Source organism: Stegostoma tigrinum, chromosome 15 (genome assembly GCF_030684315.1).
Source record: "Stegostoma tigrinum isolate sSteTig4 chromosome 15, sSteTig4.hap1, whole genome shotgun sequence".
NCBI lineage: Eukaryota > Metazoa > Chordata > Chondrichthyes > Orectolobiformes > Stegostomatidae > Stegostoma > Stegostoma tigrinum.
In genome coordinates, this window is record NC_081368.1 from 10219446 (window position 1) to 10243535 (window position 24090).

Sequence of the window (24090 nt, forward strand, 5' to 3'; positions counted from 1 at the left end):
ATGGGGAAATAACAGAGACAGTGAACAACATCCTAGGGTTATTTTTGTAATGAATTTTGAGTTGCACTAAGTTTTTTTTGGAGCATTTTGGTTTGCCATGGTATCTAGCATGTTTTAATGTTACCAAACTTGCCTTATTAACTATCTTCCCCACCCAAGTGACTCCCCTATCATCCACCTCTAGCCCCATCTTACCACACGTTTTTCCTGGATCAACTTTCCACTCACCAGGTATCCTGGAATTGACAGGCCTCCCTGGTGTTAATGCCATCGATAAATACCTGCTATGCACCTGGGCAAGCACTGTAAGTCTGGAGCTGTGACAGAAGAGGATAAATTAACATCCCTCTTTCTGGTCAGAGACCTGGAGGTCCTGCTGGACAGGGCGGAATACAAATAGGATCTCCCCTTGTCTGAGGAAGAATGAATGACCCCAGACCTGCCTGCCCAAGGTTAACACCCAGCTCAATGCAGCCAGACATTTGGAGGAAGGTCAGAAACCTCCTTGATTCCCTTACCACCATCTTCTCTCTGACATCTGTTACTCACTGTGTGTCTGTTGCCGCACCTACCTTCCAACACATTTCATGCTCTATCGCTCTCACCAACATCTACCCCATTCATTCTCACCCAGTCCAACCGCCAACAGCATTAACCTGTGAACCTCCTGTGCTTCCTTCTCATTCACTCAGGATGCCAGAAATAACAGCTGTGCCACCTACATTTATTTCCCTCCATACCCACCTCTCTGTCATTCCTAGAGGAAAATAGCCCACAAAAGGGCAGAAAGTGTCAAGGCAGGGTGGGAAAGGTGTGGTGGTGGTTGGGGGGTGCTACCTGACATTAGACTCTTCATGTGTAAAGAATTATGGCTCTAACCGCTCCCACCAACTGACTGACCAACTGTCTCCCAGCCCCTGGTTCGGCCTGGGAGGCTGCCCTTCACTCACTCAGGCAAAGTTACCTTCCTTGATTTGACTGAGGCCTGCTGACAACCAAGGTAAGCGTCCTGCCTTTGTGTCTTTACTGAACAGCAAGGCAATGCAGAAGTAATTGGAACATAGCTGCTCTGGTTGAGTGGGGTGAACCACAAAAGGCTAAGGCAAGGCAGAGAAACTGTGAGCATCCAGATAGGCTCAGAGTCGGTGAGCTCTATGAGTGCAAGCAAACAGACCAGACGTGCAACCTGGTCAACTCTGTGTGTTGGGTCTATGTCCCTCAATGGGCAGTGTCCGTGCCGTAGCATTAGTTGCCAATGCAGTTTGAGGTACTGCTTAGAAGTGTAAAAGCATACCATGAGTGGATCGGAGATGTGCCATGAGGGCTGTTAGAGGCTAGTACATGTTGGATGCCAATGTCCACAGAGGTAGAGCACACATGACTGGTACCACAGAGGGTGTATGGAGATGTTGGTGTCTGGTATCCAACATGGAAGGCCTTTCAAGCAAGTGGTGAGCTGAAGTAACCAGGTAGCTACTTGGACGTCCATGTTGAGAGTTCTCAATATCTAGTTTGTTCAGCACATTTGGTACGATGGCAAGCTGTGTACTAATAAGTTAGGTTGTGGCATTAATAAACCAAGCCATAATCCCTCTTAACTGGCAAATTGTCACTCACAAGAAGCCCACCTTGACACCAATGCATGAAAGATTCAGGTTTTCAGGTCCTCTGTGATTCCACCCTTTGTGTCAGTCTTCACAGTAGTCAACACATTTTAAATATCAGAAATAGAGAATAACCAAAGTCTAATATGAGTGAGGCAAGTAATTAATATCAGCAGAAAAAAAAAGATACAGGCGAAGCACAAGGGACTAAAATCTGACAAATCCCCAGGACCTGATATCCTCAGGATGCACAAGAGAGTGAATGTACTGGCTATGATTTTTGCAAAATTCCCTAGCTTCTGGAGTGGTGCCAGCAGATTGGAACTTATGAAATGTAGCACCACTTGGGGAAAGGGGAAAAGAGAGAATACAGGGAATTACAGGCCCTTGAGCCTGACATCAGAGTTGTGGAATCTGTTAACGAATTCTTTTTAGCAATGCTTGGAGAAAATCATAGTATGATTGGAACATGCCAACATCTTTTTACAAAAGAGAAATCTTACTTGAATAATCCTTTGGAGTATTTTGAAGATACAGCTAGAAGGGTAGATCAGGGGAATGTTGTACACTTGGATTTCCAAAAGGCACACAATACGGTGTCACACTGAAGCTTAATAGACAACACAAGGATTCATAGAGTTGGTCATGGATGATGTATTGGCATAGATAGAACATTGATTTACAGACAGGAAGTAGAGAACCCATATAAAGGGGCATTATCAAGTTGGTAGACTGAGTGCCACCAGGATCAATGCTGGGGCTTTAACTATTTATAATCAATATTAATGACTTAGACAAAGACACAGAAAATAGTGTATCTACATTTGCTAATGATAACAAAGTTTTGTGGCAGTGTAAACTGTGAGAGGCATGCAAAGTGATAGAGTCAGGTTAAGTGGGTGGGCAGGCCAGTGCCAGATGAAGTATAATGTGGGGGAAGTGTGAGATTGTTCATTTTGACTGTAAGAATACCAAAACAGAATTTTTATTATAAGGTCTGAATCATATATGTTATAATGCTCATATTGCTCAAATAGCACAAATAGTTGAACTACCACCAGTTGTCTGTCTTGAAAAAGTGAGGAACCCTATGGTCTGGTAGGACTATGCTGACCTTGCTTTAATCTTTTACTGCAATGAGGAAGTTGCTGAGCTATGGTCCTTCACTCCCTCATTGCAGTAAAAGGTTAAAGCAAGGTCAGCATAGTCCTACCAGACCATAGGGTTCCTCACTTTTTCAAGAGAGATGACTGGTGATGGTTTAACCCGATGGTCCCCATACAGGGGAAAGACTCAGAGAGACAGCCCCTCATAGTAACCTCAGCCAGGGCAGGCATTGAACCTATATTGTTGCAGTCACTTTTCAATGCAAACCAACTGTCCAGCTAACTGAGCTAACTGACCATCTCTCAACCCTCCCAAGGATCAATCTTTGCTATGCTGTCCCCAATACAGGCCTATCCTTGTTTTAAAATGAACAACAAAATCATGGTCATTATTTCAGGTGTGGTGTTACTATAGCCCTATCCGAGTCCCGTGGAAAAAAAATTCTCTCCTTGAACTCCAATTCTCTTGTAATGAAGGCCAGCCTTCCATTTGGCTTCCTAACTCTTTGCTGTATGCCAAGGCTAACTGTTTGTGCCCCTTGTCGCTCCAAGGCCCTGTCCAGCTTCTTGGCTGTACATAAAAAATCCCATGGCACTATTCCAAGGAAAAGCAGAGGAGATATCCCTAATAAAGTGTGGAGCTGGATGAACACAGTAGGACAAGCAGCATCTTAGGAGCACGAAAGCTGATGTTTCGGGGCTATCCCTAATGTCCTTGCTAACACTCAACAACTAAAAAAACCTGATATTGCTATTTGTGGGACCTTGCTGTATGCAAAATTTTCTTCCATGTTTTGTACATTGCCCGATTGGCTGTAAAGCATTTTGGCATCCTTAAAGGGGCTATATAAATGCAGGTCTGTTTATAAAGGCATTCAAAGCACAGAATTTTCTATAAGCTCACCAAAGGCAGTATCAGTGAGAGAATTTCAACGTACCTTCATAAAAATATAACAAATCTCATGAAATAGGCCAAGCAATCAAAAGAAGGGGCTAGGCTCGAAATGTCAGCCTTCCTGCTCCTCTGAAGCTGTTTGGCTTGCTGTGTTCCTCCAGCTCTACACCTTGTTATCTCATTTATTTCACTCAGTTGTGAGGTTCATTTTAGACCCTGGAAGACAACAAAGTATTTGGGGGCATTAAATCAAAGCTCTGTTTGCCCCTTCAAATGAAATCAAAGGCTTCACAGCACTATTTAATGGAAGAAAAGGCAAGCCACCCTTGAAAAAAAATCAGTCAAAAACCTCTGCAAATTTACTATGTGCAAGTGGACTGAAGATATTCTTATAGCAAAACAGTTTATAAATATTTGTACTTGGAATGACCATCTCCAGTGAGTGAGAATCTGAGTGTATTCTCTTTACATTACAATTGCTGAATTCCCCACTAGCAACATCCTGGGAGCACCATTGACCAGAACCTGTACTTGCCTAGCCATATAATTACCAGAGCTGGTCAGAGGCTAGGGATACAGCAACCAGAAACTGGCATTCTGACTCCCCAACACTTGCCCACCATCCACAAGGCATAAGTTAGGAGCGTAATGGAATACTGCCCAATTGCCTGGATGAGTGCAGCTCCAACAACACCCAAGAAGCTTAACACCATCCAGGGCAAAGTGGCCCACTTGAATCTCTCCCCCACTGGCTCACAATGTCAACAATGTGTGCCATCTTCAAGATGCACTGCATTCACTCGCCAAGACTCCCCCACTTAAAGAGAAGCATGATCCACATCTGTGACCTGGGCTGCAGCTGCATGGGAACTGTACCTTGAAGCCATTCACCATCCAGAGTTGGAAACATAACACCATTCCTTCACTGTCACTGGGCCCCCTCCCTAAACTCACTGACTAACCCCACACCTCAAAGGCTGCAGTGATTCAAGAAAGCAGTTCCCCCCATACCATCCCCGGGGCAATTAGGGATGGGCACTACAAACTGTTATAGCCAGGAATGCCCACAAACAAATAAGAAATTTCCTCATTGGCCGGGAAATATTTTGGGATGATCTGAAGTCATGAACAACAAGAGATGAGTACAACATATGTCTTTTCATTTCTGGCAGATCTCTGAGCACAGACTCAGCGTAATATGTTTGAAAATGAGTGAGGTGACAGGATCCAGTAACAGAGCATGCAAGCGTTAATCCTAGACACCCTCAGAACCTGCATAGTAAACGATTTCAACCAGCCCCCCACACCCACTGTGGCCCACCCAGCGATGATTTTGACAAATGTTTTGCATCCAGGCTCTGTGACAATGCTGGGTTTCTGTGGAGTGCAGTGATTATGGATTTGTTCTACCACTAGCTCAGAGAAAGGAGAAAGGTCTTAAGTGAATTAGCATGATTTCAAACCAGAGTGATCGATCAAATAAATCCTGACCACTTTAATTGGTTTCACTAAATTTAATTGGTCGTAATTTCACGACGATACGTTTGATTTAGCTGACGAATCTTACCCCTCTGAGGAATATCATGACATTATAGCATAGCCATAACAGTTGATTTTACACAATTACAGTGTGTGAAAGCAATAATTTAATATATTAAGACGTTTAATGATTTTTAAGGCAAGTCATTGCACATTATGATCTCTGAAAGTGCAGAAATTATTCTTCAAGGCAATTTATCACACGATTATAGTAAATGATGTGTTGAAGATCATTTAATAACAGCATGCTTATGCTGGAGCGGTTGCACAGAAAACATGGATGTTATGGATCACCCCTTTTGGTTTCTCTGGTGAAAAAAAAATCTCATCTCAGTGACCGTAACCGTTCAGAAGAAACATTTGCTTAGGGCTGGAGAGTGTAATAGTCAGAGGTCATTGCACATCTGGCTAGGGACTGATGCCAGATAGAATAAAAATCTTAAAAATAAATCGGCAAGAATTTAATACGTCTTGGGCCTAATCAGTAATTATAACTGACCCTGATTTCACTGGTCTCTGTTGTTTCATATAATTGCTCCTGATCCACGATGTTAGCAGACTGAACGACTGTGAGTTCTGTAGCTCGTGAAGCATTTGAAAACTATCAGCCTCTCTGATCTACACAGCACTAGCAGGAAATGATAGGGGTAACATTTCTACTTTGGCCACAATTGAAAAATTGGCCTAAGAATGCGCTTGAAATTGCATTGCTTGTGTTCGGCTTCAATTCTGTGCTAACATTTATTTGCACAATCACAAAAGTAAAATCTTCCACAAGACAGTACAATCAGTTGATGCAACAAACCAGAATCACTTCCTGCGTTCTTCTCTGTCCATGAGGTTGTGATTTGTAATATATTTCAGGATGATAACTTGATGTAGTTTTATTAATACAGCTCAAAATAGGTTCAACACAGAGGTAAGAGTTTTTAATCAAAGTGTCCAGCTCTTCACCTTTGGACAATATAATTTCATATCATAGAAAATGTATTTTAAAGATCTACACTAAATCATTTCAGATTTCAATGGGTGTAGTGGGAGGCAATGGCCAAGTGGTATTATTGCTAGACTATTAATCCAGAGATCAGGGTAATTTTCTGGGGAAATGCAACAGAGAACTGCAGGTGCTGGAGATCTGAAATACACAAAAACAGAAATTTCCCTAATAATTTCCCGACTGCTGACGTAAGGTTCTTTGACCGGTAATTTCCCAGATTTTAATCCTATTGCCCTTTTTAAACAATGTTGTCTATTTTCCTACCCTCTGGGTCCCCTCTTCTGTGACCAAAGAGGACACAAAGATTTTGGACAAGGCCCCTGCAATTTCCACACCTGCCTCCCTCTGGGATAGGTCCCATCAGGTGCTGGGGTCTTGTCTACTTTAATGCTTTTCAAACACCGAATACCTCCCTCATTTTTATATTGACAAGTCCTAGAGTAACAATACAACTCTCCTGACGCTAACCATTCACCATGCCATTCTCCATTGTGATCACCAATGTAGAATATTCATTAAGGACCTCATGACTTCCCCTAACTCCACACATAAATTCCCTCCTTTGCCCTTGAGTGGCACTATCCTTTTCCTCACTACCCTCTTGCTCCTTATGGATAAAACGCATTGGGATTTTCTTTAATCCTGTTTGCCAAAGACATTTTGTGGCCCTTTTAGCCCTTGTAATTCCTTGCTTGAGTTCTTTCCTGCTATTTTTGTATTCTTCAAGTGCTCTGTCTGTCTTCAGTTTCCTGAATCTCACCTTTGCTCTTTTTTGCTTTTTGACCAAGCTCTCAAGTTCCTCAATCTTGCCACCTTTCCACCCTAACCTCTTCCTTCAAGCAGGAGATACAAAAGGTTAAACACACGCACCAACAGGTTCAAGAACAGCTTTTTCCCTGCTGCTTTTAAACTTTTGAATGGACCTCCAAAATTTGAAATTTCATGCTGACTTGCTCTTTGTGCACCTTCACTCCAGCCATAACATTGTATTCCTCACTCTGTACTATAACCCGTGCGCTTTGTATCGTATGATCTGCCTGTACTGCACACAAAAACTTTTCAGTCTACCTAGGTACATATGACAATAATAAATCAAATCAAATCCTCAGCAGTATGGACTAATGATGAGGATACCATAAGTTCAAATGCCAGTATAGAAGGTGGAGAATTAATTTCAATAAAATGCATTTCATCAAATTTGCAATAAAAGAAAGAACTAATATCAGTAATGGTGAAATAACAAGGATGTCATGAAAAACCTATTGGCTTTATGAACATTCTTTCGGGATGGAAATCTGTTGTCCTCACCTAATCTGGTCTGTATGAACATGCGTAGCCATGGCAGACTGATTAAGTACTGCCACCTGAAATAGCCTCAAAAGCTATTGCATTGTATTCATGCAGAAGACGCACCCACCCCCTTCTCAAAGGCATAATGGGAGTCAGGAATAAAAGCCACCCTTATTGGTGATGCATGCATGCCATGAAGCAATACAAAAAGTAAAACTGATGTGTAAATTCCCACCCCGTGTCCCTCAGTTTTTGTGCTGGTTCAGTCCAGTCTATCTTTTTCGGTAGATATTACCGAAAATAAAAATGTGTACTCTTTCTGAATGGTTTGGATAAGAGAGTGTCAGTAATTGAAGTAAGGAGTGAACAGTCCATGGCATTTCCAGAAAAGTATCATTAAACTACTTAAGTGAAGAGAGCTCAACTGATACTTAAAGATGAAATGTTGAAATGTTGCCTTTCTAGACAGCACCAAAGCCATAATGAAATTTGAGCACCAATAGAGGCTAAGCTTCACATTTCTTTGCTGGTGTTATGTAAAACAATAAAATTTTGAATAAAGTCAAAAGGCCAAAAACAGACAGAATTTCATTCTGTTTATCGTGATTGTCTAAGTATTTTACGTTGTTATTTTAACATGGTCAGCCAAGTGGATCTCATAGAAGTTCACAACAAACAACTACACCTCCCAGTTACAAACCATTTCAACTACCCAACCCCCCCCCCCCCCCCGCCCGCCCCCTCGGACAACATGTCCATCCTGGGCCTCCTGCACTGCCACAATGACGTCACTCGAAAGGTGCAGGAACAGCATCTCATATTTCGCTTGGGAACACTGCAGCCCAAGGATATCAATGTGGATTTCACAAGCTTCAAAATCTCCCTTTCCCCAAACACATCCCAAAACCAGCCCAGCTAGTCCCTGCCTCCCTAACCATTCCTCCAACCTCAAGCCCCACCCGCATCTCCTACCCACGAGATCTCCTACCCTCATCCTGCCTCCTTGACCTGTCCATCCTCCCTGGACCAACCTATCCCCTCTCTGACTCCCCACCTACATTCACCTTCACTGGCTCTAACCCCGCCTCTTTGACCTGACCATCTCCTCTCACCCTATCTTCTCCTTTATCCAATTTATATCTGCCTTCCCCGTCCCCCTATTTATTTCAGAATCCCCTTTCCCACCCCCATTTCTGAAGAAGGGTCTCGACCCGAAATGTCAAACTTGCCTGCTCCTATGATGCTGCTTGGCCTGCTGTGTTTATCCAGCTTCACACTGTGTTATCCCTGGATCTCATAGAATCTGAGTTCCCTGAAGGGGCTGTTATCCTGGTCCAATCAGGGAGCCCTTGCTGACAAATATAAACAGGAATGCCATCTTGTGGTGCAGTGTTGGCGTGTCCCTACCCCTGGACCATGAGATGTGGGTTCAAGTTCCACCTGCTTTAGAGATGTAAAATGGCACCACTGAACAAGGTGATTAGGATAAATAGGTTAAATAAAAGAAAGATATAAGCAGGAATGTCTGTGAGCTGGCTCTGAGGGAGCTGGATCAGTGTCAAGGACTCTCCATAAGTAAATAAAGGGTGCCTTGGTGACTGGCTTCTGTGAAATTATTTCAGGTTTGTGTTATGATCCCAGCTGATGTTACTGCTGGACAAGCTGGATCTCAAAACGAAACATCCAAATATCAGCAAAATAATGCAGATTCTAGACAAGTGAAACACAAAGATTGCTAGAGAAACTCTGCATGTCTGACAGCATCTGTGGAGAGAGAAACAAGGTTAATATCCTAAGTCCAGTTTGGTGGTTCTTCAGCAATGAACAGAAATGTCAGACTCAAAACATTAACTCTGTTTCTGTCTCCACTGATGCTGACAGACCTGCTGAGCTTGTCCAGTGTTTTCTCTGTTGGTCCCAAAATGAAATATGGCTTGATAGATCATTTTTGTTTTAATTTAATGTGGGGAATCTTCACTGAAACATAAGCACACGAGACTGTGAGTTTGATTTTAACAATAAGATAGAAGTTCATTGCACAAAGAAAATAAAAAACAAAATAAATGAAATATAGCACAGTTTGAATAGGTTCAAAATAGATGCCAAAATAAAAACTTAGTAAATCCACATCATCATTTTACAGTTATTGGATAAATAATTAGAGAAATTTCCCTCCCCTATCAAATGTACGGGTTTCACTGAACTGCCTCTTCTTAGCTCCAGTCTCATGCAATGCCTTTTCATGGAATCCCCATGTCCATTCAGCCTGTCAGGTCACACTGACCCTCCAAAGAATACCCCACCCAAACCCACCCCCTTACTCTATCCCTGTAACCATGCAATTTGCTTAAAAAACTCACACAATTGAGATCTTAGATTTCCTCAGCTTTGAATAACCAATAATAAAGGTTTCTCACCAAACGCTCCTGGTTTGCATGTTACAGTATCTGAACTCTTCTGCTGATGTAATTTGTTTCCTTAACAACTCTCCTTTTTCTAGGATAGGCTGTGCTTGTATCTGACTTCAGTCTAGTCTTCCCAAAAGCTTTCCAGCCTCTGGGTTTTTCTAAGCTAAAATCAATTCTTGATTATTCTGAACAAAACCAACTTGTATCTTTCATATTTTCTCTCTTCTGTCATAAACAAATTTCCATTAACACTCCTGAAGACGGATTCCAGGTTAACATCATAGTTCCTGTAAAATGAACCTACTTAGTTTTAAAGCCCTTTATAAAAATAGACCAACACCATAGCCACGAGGCCAAAATTCAAAATCTTCAAAAAGTGACTATATTTATATATATATATGTTTCTATAATAATCTCATCACAGCTGCAGTATGTTTAAAGGGAATCGGTGATGTTAGTGTGAGGACATCTGATTGGAGGATGCAAAGCTTTCTCAAATGCTGATGAGTTGGTGTTCCAAAGTGGTCTCTTCTGACCATTTATCCCATCATCCTTCACCCCTAACATCAAACAAATGTTCACCCATGTTCCGTACCCCTGATGCTACACACAATCATGTCCATAGCTTTCAATTGACCCAATTTTTCCACAGGCATCCTATTGGCAGGATCATCAGACACAGATCTTGCTCAGTTTCAGAAATGGCTGCGCTAACACTCATTTTTTTTTACTTTTAGCAGCATCACTTTGCAGAATTCCCATGTTTCAGGATCTGGCCATTCCAGCGGTGGATGCAGCAGCTCCAGTGAGTCTGGGAGCAGCTCGGAATCTGACTCAGACAGCGAAAGCAGCTCCAGTGACAGTGAGTGCAACGAACACTCCCGCAGTGCCACACCAGAGGTACACAACTGATTGGTGATTGATTGATTGATTTATAGTCTTGTGTGCCGAAATACAGTGAAAAGTTTTGTTTATGAGTGGTACAGGCCAATCATAGTAAGCACAGGATGTACAGATCAAAAAGACTTGGACAGAAGCATAGAGGCTACATTGCACAGGGTGTGCGCTGAATGAGATCAACATTAGCAAGATCAATGTTATTTGAGGCTGGAGAATCCATTCACCAGTCTGATAACTCTCCCATCTAATTAGACAGCTTCATATGGAAATAAATGCGCCCTGTTTTTTGTTTTGTTTTCATTGCCTCTTCCATTGATGATAGTTAAGAGCAGCAGTGGTATGAGGCCACAGAGTTCTGTTCCAGGTCACACATAACCATCCTTTCACTGTGGCTTTGTCAAAATCCTGGAAATCCCTTCCTAACTGCACTGTGGGTGACCCTTCAGCTGATGGACAGCAACAGTTCGAGAAAAAGGTTGATCACCTTGTTCAGGAGTCCAATTAGATGTGGAAAGATGAATTCCGGTCTTGTCAGCAGTGCCCACATCTCAAGAGAGATCGTGTTTTAAAGACTATTCAGATAGACACTTGATTCCCGTTAACACAGACAATACCTCATGCGTGGAAATGCCTTGAAAGCTCTGAGTTTGAAGGGTTAGATTTGAGTGCCACCAGGGGACCTGGAACAAGATAATAAAATGTGGAGCTGGATGAACACAGCAGGCCAAGCAGCATCTCAGGAGCACAAAAGCTGACGTTTCAGGCCTAGACCCTTCATCAGAGACGGGGATGGGGTGAGGGTTCTGGAATAAATAGGGAGAGAGGGGGAGGCAGACCGAAGATGGAGAGAAAAGAAGATAGGTGGAGAGGACAGTATAGGTGGGGAGGTAGGGAGGGAATAGGTCAGTCCAGGGAAGACGGACAGGTCAAGGAGGTGGGATGAGGTTAGTAGGTGGGAAATGAAAGTGCATCTTGGGGTGGGAGGAAGGGATGGGTGAGAGGAAGAACAGGTTAGGGAGGCAGCGACAGGCTGGGCTGGTTTTGGGATGCGGTAGGGGAAGGGGAGATTTTGAAGCTGGTGAAGTCCACATTGATACCATTGGGCTGCAGGGTTCCCAAGTGGAATATGAGTTGCTGTTCCTGCAACCTTCGGGTGGCATCATTGTGGCACTGCAGGAGGCCCATGATGGACATGTCATCTAAAGAATGGGAGGGGGAGTTGAAATGGTTCGCGACTGGGAGGTGCATTTGTTTATTGCGAACCGACCTGAGGTGTTCTGCAAAGTGGCCTCCAAGCCTCCGCTTGGTTTCCCCAATGTAGAGGAAGCCACACTGGGTACAATGGATACAGTATACCACATTGGCGGATGTGCAGGTGAACCTCTGCTTAATATGGAAAGTCATCTTGGGGCCTGGGATGGGGGGGAGGGAGGAGGTGTGGGGGCAAGTGTAGTACTTCCTGCGGTTGCAGGGGAAGGTGCCGGGTGTGGTGGGGTTGGAGGGCAGTGTGGAGCGAACAAAGGAGTCACGGAGAGAGTGGTCTCTCTGGAAAGCAGACAAGGGTGAGTATGGAAAAATGTCTTGGGTGGTGGGGTCGGATTGTAGATGGCGGAAGTGTCGGAGGATGATGCGTTGTATCCGGAGGTTGGTGGGGTGGTGTGTGAGGACGAGGGGGATCCTCTTTGGGCGGTTGTGGCGGGGGCAGGGTGTGAGGGATGTGCTGCAGGAAATGCGGGAGCTGCGGTCAAGGGCGTTCTCGACCACTGCAGGGGAAATTTGCGGTCCTTGAAGAATGCGGACATCTGGGATGTGCGGGAGTGGAATGCCTCATCGTGGGAGCAGATGTGGCGGAGGCGGAGGAATTGGGAATAGGGGATGGAATTTTTGCAGGAGGGTGGGTGGGAGGAGGTATATTCTAGGTAGCTGTGGGAGTCGGTGGGCTTGAAATGGACATCAGTTACAAGCTGCTTGCCTGAGACGGAGACTGAGTGATCCAGGAAGGTGAGGGATGTGTTGGAGATGGCCCAGGTGAACTTGAGGTTGGGGTGGAGGTGTTGTTGAAGTGGTGACCTGGAACAAGATAATTTCCTGAACAGGGAAAATTATTTGAGGGGACAGTTAAAATAAAGGTAAAGTCTCCACTGTCTTACAGGACTATGGGACTGCTCTCATTAGAGAGACAGATGACTGGTGGTGTTTAAGCCTGAGAGTCACCAAGCCACAGGCATGGGGAGAGATTCAGAAAGCATGTTCTTCATGGTAATCTCAGCTGGTGTGGGAATTGAACCCTTGCTATTGGGGTCACCCTGCATTGCAAACCAGCTGTCCATCCAACTTAAGCACCTGACTAAGGTATAGATTAGCGGGTACATCCCAGTTTAGCACATGAGGGTGATTGGGCAGTTTTATAACCAACTGTGTTGGGATCAGGAAGGTAGGTATAACCCTTTGGGAAATGGTTGAGTGACTGCCTGATATCTGCTCTATGAAAAGGTGAGTTTTTCCTCCAACTTAGAAGTTCTGAATCAGGAAGTCATGACTATTGACACTATGTGTTGTCAGAATGTGATGAAGTAACATTTCCTCTTGCTTCTCCAGCCTGAACCACCATCGACCAATAAATGGCAATTGGACAAGTGGCTCAAAGTCCATTCGCACAACAAGACCATTGTCAGCAACCAAACCGATTGTGATGGACTTGGTGATTCTGAACCTCAAAGCAACCAACAGAATGACAAAGAGATCAAAGGGAAGCAGACCATATCACAGACTCAGCCAGATTCCAAAGATAGGGTCTTACTCAGTCCCATCAGGGAGAAAGCTAAACCAAGGACTGCACAGAAAACTCCTGAAGGGAAAAGTGTGAAGCAAAAGTCCCCTGTACCCAATGAGCCAGCTCCTCCAAGGAAGACCACTGGTAAGAAGCAGCCCAGGAGAGTGGAATGCACTCCCAGCTTGGAGGAACAGAGCTGGGCCAAGCCAAATAACCCCAGCAGTACTCCCAAAGAAAGAGACAGCCGAGGAGCTACAGCTGAACAACCCAAAGCAAAGCCGAGAGCGGCCATTAACAAAACGGGACCCAGGAAAGAGCCAAGAACCAGCACAGTGCCTGCTGTTGACAGGAAAAAGCACAGAGTGCCTGGTAAGATTGTGCCTAAATCGAGAGAGTTTGTGGAAACAGACTCGTCGGATTCCCACACAGATCAAGAAGAACACATGCCAGTGAAAATCCCAGCAGGGTCTACCATCACGACAAACTCACTCCAACCTAAAGATTGCGGGAGCACCAATAACTGTCCGAGCAGCATTCCCGCTGATGCACCTACTACTGACTTAGAGGAGCCCGCATTCTCACCGCTTCCACTACCGCAAAATGAACTTCTTTCGCCCCTGAGAGATTACGAGGAAATTAAATCACTTTGGGTGAAGTTTGATCTCAGCCTATTGTCCAGGATTCCTGGACAGACTCCAGCAGAGTCAACCCCAGTGAAGCCTGAGGTCAGAGAGTCCAACAGTAAATGCAGCTATCAGTCCCCGACAGCAGTGACGGACAAAAACACCATCAAAACTAAACGGAAACATAAGGTAAGTGACCTTTCTCAGGAGGGCAGACGCAAGGAAATTTGACAGTGAAAATTCTCAAACACTGTAGAGGTAATGAGTATGTTAATGGACCAGTAATCAGAGACCTGGTGTAATTATCTGGAAGACATGATTTGATTTATTGTTGTCACATGTTCCTAAGTGCAGTGAAAAGTTTTGTTTTGCGAGCAGTAGAGGCAGACCATAACATACAAGGACATATCGATCATAGGGCGTTTAGACAGAGTAAGAGCTATAGGGTTACCGCTGCATGGGAGGTGTTCAGAAGCAAAAACAGCATTAGAATTGAAATTTGAAAAGTCCACGCATTTGAATCTTAACATCGCATCCGGGGAACTTAAATTGACTGAACAAAATAACACCTGGAGCTTTTTGTTTTGAAGAAAGAATCAGTAATAGTGAGAACTAGGGGGTCATAGTTTAAAAATAAGGGCTCACCTGTTAAAAGCAGAGATGAAGAAACATTTGGAATGGCAAGCAGCCTGGAAGGGCCGACTCCTGTACTTCATTCACCTGTGTGTTAACAGCCCGTCCGATCCACTAATGTCCGTTAGAGACAGCAACCTGCTTTCCCCATCCACTAAGGTCCACATGTGACTCCAAGCCCTCAACAATTTCACTGAAATGGCCCAACTGGCCACTCAACTTGTATTCAAGAAAACAGCTCCCCACAACCTTCTCAATGGCCCTTCATGCTGGCCTTGCCTGTGATGGCTGGAGAGACAGAAGTTAGAAAGGATACAGAGCAAAGAATTGAGAAGCAGATCACCCATTGAGTGACAGCACCAGATGAAATGGCCGAATGGCTTCTTCCAGTTTCTCTCCAGCGGCGAGTGAGCAGTTATTAAATAATCATAAATAATCTCAGCCAGTCTGTTCTCAGCAGTGGAAATGAGATTTTTCCAGTCAGGAAAATGAAATGGAAAAGTATATATTTTTTCTCTGTCTCCCAGAAGCAGCTTCCTCCTAATTTAGGTTTCCACTATTTTAGTGGAAATAATTGAGTTTTTTTTTCACGAGGCAGTTCCTGTCCAAACTTGTTAAATTCTTTTAAGACATTTTATACGACATTTAAGTTTTGGGTGTCTATTAGAGAAAGGCCTTACATCAGTTTCAAGACTTACTCCCAAACCTGGTCTGCCTGGTCTGGTGTTCAGAAAGCCCAAACTTATTTCATATTTCCAAATAGGTGGACTCCCTAAAAAGAAAACTTCTGTGTGTGAATTCTATTCTTCCTGCCTCCTCAGGAGACCTGAAGACTTTTTCCACTCACCATTGTCTTCCTTTATTAGACCATTAATTCATGGCCTCTTCACCAGTGACAATGCAGGAAGTATTTGCAGTTTGACAGTCTAATGTAAATGAGACCCAACAGTGGGTGAGCCAACAAGGTGTGGAGTTAAATGAACACAGCAGGCCAAGCAGCATCATAGGAGCAGGAAGGCTTTAGAGCTGGATGAACACAGCAGGTTGGTGTAGGGGCTGTTTCTTCTGCCCAGTTTGTCTTGGTCCCTGTACCCCTGTAACTCTTCAATTATATACCTTTAGAAAGGCTATCAAAGAGACCTTTAAGAGAAGAAATTGGAAAGATTATGGCCAATGAGCAAGCAAGATAATTTGAAGCAAGCTACAGAGAACACTAGGCAATGTGAGTTTCCTGAGGTAGAAAGAGGTATCAATTCAGCCAGTAGGCAGCTCTTGCCCAAACTTGTTAAATTCCTATGAAATGTTTAAAGTGATGATTAAATTCCGGGTGTCCATTAATGAAAGGCCTTGCGTTGGTTTCAAGACTTATTCCCCAACCTGGTCTGCCTGCTGTATCCAGAAAATCCAAACTTATTTCTTGTAATCGGTGGTTCCCACCAAACAAGTGTAGCATGGTGGCTCCATGGCATGCTGCCTCACCCGGGTTCGATTCCAGCCCACAGGCGACTGTCTGTGTGGAGTTTCCATGTTCTACTTGTATCTGTGTAGGTTTCCTCCAGGCGCTCCTGTTTCCTCCCACAGTCCAAAGATGTGCAGGCTCGGTGGATTGGCCATGCTAAATTGCCCACAGTGTCCAGGGGTGCGCAGGCTAGGTGGATTACCTATGGGAAATGCAGGGTGACAAGGACAAGGAGGATAGGGGGTCTGGGTGTGATGCCCTTCAGAGGGTCGGTGTGGAATTGACGGGCCGAGTGGCCTGCTTCCACACTGTAGGAACTCTACGAATAGAGAATTAGAACCGCGTGATCTGTCAAACATGAATCCTTTATAAAGCCAAAAGAAATGCGAAGCTGTAAATCAGGAACAAAAACAGAAGTTTCTGGAAAGGCCCGGCAGGTCTGGCAGCATTTGTGAAGCAAAAGTCAGAGTTAACATTTCGGGACTGGTGGCCTTCCTCAGAACAGAATCCTTTATGATGCCTTGCTATAAGACTTTCTGTGCCGGCACATGTGGTTATGGTGGCCTAAAGTTAATAAAATGCACTGTGCAGTTTTCACTACTCATTGGATCCATGAGAAACATTTCCATGGTCCTTTGCAGCACGATAACACAGGACATATCGCCTACTGATTTCTCTGCACATTGTATTCACTGTCGTTCACAATCAATGACTGCCTTTCTTTAGCAGGTGGAAAATACAGAGGCTCTCTGCGATAGCAAGAAACAGCGTGTAGAAAGGGAGATAACTGCCCCGACACTCGTACCCGTCAGTTGCCCTGTTCCTTCCAGTCACAAGATTCTGAGCAGCAAAGAGTAAGTACCTTCCGACTTTATCACATCTGACTTTCATTTCAATAAATTTAACATTGTAACTTGTAAAGGGGATTTTACTCTCTGGAAATTTGTTTCTGTTTTCCCATTTTAAATAATATCTAATTTGATAAAATACTTAAGAGATAGTAAAGATCTTTGAAGTAATGCAAAGGCTTGAGAATGTCGACACAGACGTTTGTCTTTGGGCCGGATTAGGGTTTATGAATATAACCATAATCATTAATCAACCCAATCAGGAATCAGGAGAAACCTCTATCCCAGCAGTGATGAAAATGTGAGATTTGCTGCCACAGAGAGGTGAGGAACAGGAGAAAACTTTGATATTTCAATCGGATTTTGTAGCAATCATAGTAAATTGAGGAATGTATTGAAAATTTCAAATATTCATGACAAATATTAATGAAAATCATCAGCAATCTATGTCTGAATGAACTGAAAACAGGGAATGCAGTTGTGCACGAGGGGCCAAGACGATGGATTAGAAATCCATTAGGGTTACCTCCTCGTAGATTCAAATCCTGCTGACAATGATTCACATTTCTGCCATTAGGGGCCCTTTTGTGGCACAGTGGTAATGCCCCTTTCCCTGGTCCAGGAGACTCAGGTTCAAGTCCTATCTGCTGCAGAAGTGTGTAACAACATCTCTGAACCAGGTTGATTAGGGAATAAACTAGTTTAAATAAGGAGCAGAAAGTGTCCTGAAAATATGACAAATCTGAGTACATCTGTTCCCAATGACTGGGGTGTCCTGAGCCTAGGGGACACTTGTCTAAGGGTAGAGTGTAGGCCAATTGGGACTGAGATGAGGAGAAATTTTTTCATCCAGATAGTGTTGAGTATGTAGTTTGCTATGCCTCAACGTGGCTGAGGTCAAAACATTGAACATTTTCATAACGTTGGATGTGATTCTTGAGGCTGAAGTGATCAAACGTTATGGGTAGAAACTGAGAGCAGTGACTGAGTTGGGTCTCAGCCATGAACACATTGAATTTTAGAGCAGGCTTGAAGGGCTGAATGGTCTCCTCCTGCTTCTACTCTCTAAGTTTCTTTTTATGATTGGGAATTGCAGTTAACATTGAAGAGTTGCATGTGACTTCTTCAGAGTCCTATTGTTTTTTATATTTTAGATTTCCAGCATCTACAGTATTTTGCTTTCATTTACAACTGCATTAGTGTAATTGGGAAGTATTTGAGGACTGAATTATTTTTGAGGTTCTTTCCATTTGCAAAGATTGCTCTCAATATTGGCTGTACAAAATCAATGTTGTAACAAGTACCTTGCCTCCAGGAAGAACAATAAAAGATACAGGGAGTGAATTGATGAGATGAGCCTAGAAGATGGAAAAGGATTCACTTGATGGCCTAGTGGCTCTTTGTGTTAATGAAACATCCTGTGTTTATATAACTCATCCCATCTCAAACATTCATTCTTTCTCTTGATGAACTAATGAACCATTCTGTGTTTGTACAACTTATCCCAATATTTATCGGACCCTCAAATATTCGGTCTTCCTTCTCTGTAGGCTATCGAAGCAGTTAACAAAGAGGGAGAGGAAGTTCCCGCCTCCACTGTCACCCTTGCCAGATGAGCCCGAACCCAAGCGATGGAACAGCGAGAGTAACCCCCTGAGCCAGGAAAACAACGGCAGCACTGCATCAGCCGGTTCCTCACAGTCATCCGCACAATACAAGCACCGGAAAGCTGACAGCAAGTCCTCTTCCTATGTAAAAAACCCCATCGTGAGTTACTGCTCTTAATTCTTTCTTACCTGGTGATGAGCAGTGGTGGAAAATACAGAGCAAATCCATGTGTGAAGAAAAAACTGCAGGGTCATGTTCCCTGTGAGCCAGCCCTTCCTTATTTCTGTGTCTGAAGGGGACTGCCTCGGGTCTCACCCCAGGGACCTGAATGTATGCTCCCAGTGCACTATTGAGAGAGTCCTGTCCTGTCAGAGGTGTCGCTTTCTTTTTGAATGAGATGTTTTTCCAGCGATTCCTGATTTTACTTCTGATTTCCAGCATCTATAGCTTATTGGGTTTTTTTTATTTTTAAATTAGAACATTTCTCTGATTTTAAATACAATAGTGCTTCATCTACTAGCTGAAAGATCACACCATAATGATATAATGTCAGCATTCTTTTTAAATTCATTCATGGGATGAGGGCGTCGCTGACCAGGCAGCATTTATTGCCCATCTCTAATTTCCCAGAGGGCAGTTAAGAGTCAACCGCATTGCTGTGGGTCTGGAGTCACATGAGGGCCAGACCAGGTAAGGATGGCAGTTTCCTTCCCTAAAGGATATTAGTGAGCCAGATGTTTTTTTTTCTGACAATTCTCAGTGGAGTCGCTGTTATCATTAGACTCTTAATTCCAGATTTTTTTGTTATGGAATTTAAAGTCCATAGTCTACCATGGCAGGATTTGAATCCAGCTCCCGAGAATATTTGGTGGGTCTCTTGATTATCAGTCCAGTGATAATACCAAGAATAAAATCAAGGCTCTGTTAGTCGTCTTGGATGGATATAAATGCTTCTACACCATTATTCTGAAAAAGTAGATGAGAATTATTCCCCAGTCTTCTGACCAATAATCTTCCTTCAACCAGCATCACTGACAATCATGTTATCATATCATTATCACATTGCTATCTGAGGGCCTTGCCCTGAGCAAATTGGCACAATTACTGTATCAGAATAGTGACTCCGCTCGAATGTACTTCATTAGCTTCAAAGTGCTGTTCTGAAAGGTGCTATATAAATGCAGAAATTCATTGCATAAGATTTAACAGTAGAGTGCCCAGAGCTAAAACCATCTGTGTTTTTTTTTCTCATTTTAGATTCTGTAAAACTCAAGTGTTATTTTGTTAAATGGCCAGCTCCCAGTAGTTGGCTTAACACACTCGTAACCAAGTGGAATAAATGTTTTTTATGCATTGAATAAATTCATGCTGAAACGCTTAAAATAAAAAGGGATGATGGTGCTGTTTCCTGTTTGAAAGCCTAACATGAAGCACAGCCTGATTTGATTAAAGAGAATGTAGCTATGTTTCTGGTAAATTGTGTGGCACCTTCACACAGAATCCTTCATATTAAGATTATACCTTTGAACTATTCATACATATCACTATTAGTAAGGCTGCACTACACAGTTTCTGCTAGCATCTTGGACATAACCTGAATTGATTCTGTTGCTATAGTAACAGCTCAGTTAAGTCTCAGCTATTATCATAATAGCCCTGGCCTGCTCAGTCTCTTCACAGATGAGATAAGGCTGTTCATTTTCAGATGGTATAATGCTCTTTTTTTCAACATTTCCTAAAAATTTTGTTGGGATTTTATTTGTGGTAATTTAATTTTGCTGCTTTTTTTTGCTGCAGGGTGATATTTTCTGGTGAAAATATTTAGAATTGCAAAAGAAAATATTGGCAAAGGAACATTTGTTTGTTCATGGATGTAAAAATAATATGGTGGGATTCCAGTGAACAAACGCACACCTGAAAGTCCAACCTTCACAATTTTAATGGAATCATTGATTGTTTTCATTTGCAATAAATGGGTCCAAGTCACCACTAAACTGAAGAAGAACTTCCAAAGATGAAATGACTTTTACTGCTTGTATAATGTGCTTTTAAAGGTTGATTCAGTGAACCTTCAAATCCCAACAGAGCCCTGCACTCAAAGGACAATGCTAATTGGGAAAATTACACTGCAGCGTTATCTTTTTTTTACTGAAACGTGCTCCCTTCAGTGCTGTCCCCAACTGTTCAAGAGGTGTGTTGTGAAAACGTGCTTCTGTTATTTGCTGACATTGCTTGAAACTCATACATCATTTTAATAACTATCAATTTTAGTGAGCATTTGTATAATTTAAGTGATCAATTGTGTGACTGACCTTGATTTGAGGGATACAGCACAGATCGCACTCTGTGCAGTCTCCTTCAGAGCTAAATAGAAGGAAACACCAGACAATTATATATCATACAGGTGTGGGTATCACTGGCTGAGCCAGCATTTAGTGAGATCTGTTTTGATGGGATAAAAGTCAAGTGGACTGCTTTATCCTTCTTGAGTGTTGTTGGAGCTGCACCTTCAAGGCAAGTGGAGAAAAGTTCTATTACACTCCTGACTTGTGCCTTGTCAATGGCTGACAGGCCTTCAGGAGTCAGGAGTTCACTTACTGCAGAATTCCCAACCTCTGACCTGCTCGTGTAGCCACTGTATTTATATGTCTAGGCAGTTTCTCATCAACGGTGATCCCCAGAATGTTCATCGTGGGAGATTCAACAATAGTAATGCCATTAGTGATGGTTGGATTCAGTCTCTCGAGCCTGTACTCCCTCTTTCAAAGAGCTGTTAAATTATATCCCGCTCTCCTCTTCACTTGCAGCCATGCAAATTCCACCATTTTTGCCTTTTTCAATTCAGCTACTGACACTGAATGACTAAACAAAAACAGAAAGTTGTACTAAATCTACATCAGTGGAATATTTTAATCTGTGTCTACACAATATTGTTTCATAATTCTAATACAGAAGCTAATATCTTTGACAGGTTGGCAGGAAGAGAGAGGAAATGAATCAAGATCCTGTTAGCTACGTATCCTACTGTACTATATAATTCCTAGGGTGCTTGAAGTTTTTCCTGCCCTCTGGGGGCAAGTTTTCCAGTGCAGAAACCTTCACTTACCTTGTAATACCCTTTTTGACCTATATTGTATTGTACCTATTGAATATTGTCCATACTTGGTTAATTGTTTTCTGATGAAGGGTCGAGGCCTGAAATGTCAGCTCTCCTGCGCCTATGATGCTACTTGCCCTGCTGTGTTCATCCAGCTCTACACCTTGTTATCTCTTGTTTAACTGTGGCTTACATACAGCGTGATGTCTTTGAACTCTCAGGCCAGATACAGTGCTGTCTTAGATACACTGCTAAATATTCTGCCTACCCTGGTTCTCTGAAGCCACAGAAGAAGAAAGGCCATGATCTACACACAACATTTTGACGTAATACTTCCCCACTGCGGCTCACCACCATCAGGCTTTGAGTCCCCACCAGAGTTAAATTTTACCCTCTCTAATTCCGAAACAAATAGACCATTTCCCACCATGATCATTCATAGGATTATATGAGTAACACTTACAAATAAAGATCTGTCTGAACTCAATGAGCTATCCAGCCCTTCCTCACTTCTGTCACTCCCTTGTGTTTTCACTGCTTCACATTGTATTGATCCGATGAATGCTCGATACTTGATGACAAACTGAAATTTTCTTTGGGAGCGAGTTACTTACCGCAACTGATCAATAAATGTGACAGCCCATTGGGTGACGTGGACTCAATTAGGATAGGAATTGGTGTTAAGTTCCAAGAAGGATCAGGAGTCGGCAGCCTGAAACAGCAGGAGCTTTAGAATGGAGGTGTCCATTCTCTAGGCAAAAGGTTAGGGAGAGCTGTTTGCCTGTTCAAACTGGCCAATGACGTCATCATTGTCAATACAGTGTGGAGCGGGAGGTACCCAGCAGTAGGTCAGGCAGCATCAGAGGGGCAGGAAATTCTACATTTCGGGTTTACACCCTTCATCAGGACATTGTTGTGTCACATGATCGGGTTCTTAATGCCACAGCCCCTAGACAGAGTGATGAGTGATATTTCCTCCATTCAACAGTCAGACATTGAGCAAGTGAGTCAGTAATTTGTCCTTCCTAAAACGAGAAGCAAAATCTGGTGGATGCTGGAGATCTGAAATACAAGTAGAATGCACTGGAGCAACTCAGCAGATCTGGCAGCGCCATCCATAGGGAAAGTTAAGATTCAATTTCCAAAGAGGAAGCATCACTTTCAATTTGGAATGTTAACTCTGTTTCTCACTTCACACTGCTGCCAGACCTGTCCAAATTTCCAGAAGTTTCTGTTTATCTTTGTCTGATCCCTCTGTTTAATCATGAGCAGCAGTAATAATATTGGTATCAGTGAAAATATCACTCTCTCCCGGAGGATGGTAACAGACAGGTACAGATATCACGAGACCTGAGCTTGTTGTTGAAAGGGATTTCATGCCTCTTACACTAACAACCAACTCTTTATTGCAGGAGGTTGATTCACATCCAAACCCATCTAACATTAGCCATGAAAATGGCCAGTTGCAAATGGACCCCTGGACGTTAGTATCCAACGGCCATTCAGAATCAAGAAGACCGAAACTAACTTTTGATGACACGTACGTTTTGACTCATGTCACTTTATTGTTAACACATAACTCTGAAACATTAACTCTCCTGTTAAACTTCGTCAGTTAACTGGAGTCTTACCTCTAAATTATGTCATAGCCTCAAGCCAATTTAAGCAGAAGAGTGGTGGGGAACTCCTGTTCCTTCATCTGTTGTCTCTTTCACAGAAGGGTTACAGAAATCTTGGAAAAACGGCATGAAGATGTTTTGTGCAGCGGCCTGTATTTCTAAACTAATGGGACAGGTTTTAATCTTTCCTTCAGCCAAAACTGGATACAGTTCAAGTTTTGATCAGTGATCTTTTATGCATAGCTTTCTCTGCCTTGAAATGTATGGATCTGATAATGATTTAAGCCATTGTTTAAATTCACTTCATCAATTCCATCCTAGGTCCTTCCCTTTAGATAAGTTCACTTAGGGTCATTAATTTCTCCTGTAACTGGAGTTAATCTGAGCCCATAACACTGTGTTCAAGAGAGTAGCAGGAGCCTACTGAAGGAACAGTGCTTATTGAAAGCAGTGGGATACTGAGTGTTATTTCCATCTTGATGAAGTGGTATCAGTACAGTACTTGCCAAAACTAACATGTTTTGGAGCTCAAGGCTGCAACAGATGCAAGGTTTTTTTTCAGTTCAGTCCGAGTTGGTCCTTCCGTCTGCCTATTTACAGCCACAGTTGGAGACTAGCTGTTTTGCAAGGGAAACATAGGGAGATTAGGAGTGTTGTTTGGCTTTTAAAGACTGGATGACCTCAATAATAA

General features: G+C 43.0%; 1 protein-coding gene across 6 annotated transcripts in view; it reads left to right on the plus strand.

The window, feature by feature from the left end:
• aff2 (AF4/FMR2 family, member 2) overlaps window positions 1-24090 on the plus strand; it is a 538364-nt gene that overhangs the window by 482987 nt on the left and 31287 nt on the right. For 4 of the 6 annotated variants that reach the window (XM_059651333.1, XM_059651335.1, XM_059651329.1 and 1 more), the window contains 5 exons: window positions 10577-10739; window positions 13338-14324; window positions 16954-17081; window positions 18626-18842; window positions 23193-23320. In XM_059651333.1, the coding sequence (XP_059507316.1) occupies window positions 10577-10739; window positions 13338-14324; window positions 16954-17081; window positions 18626-18842; window positions 23193-23320 (1623 nt within the window). The remainder of the gene's footprint in view (window positions 1-10576; window positions 10740-13337; window positions 14325-16953; window positions 17082-18625; window positions 18843-23192; window positions 23321-24090) is intronic. The other 2 variants (XM_059651330.1, XM_059651331.1) reach the window with 2 other exon arrangements.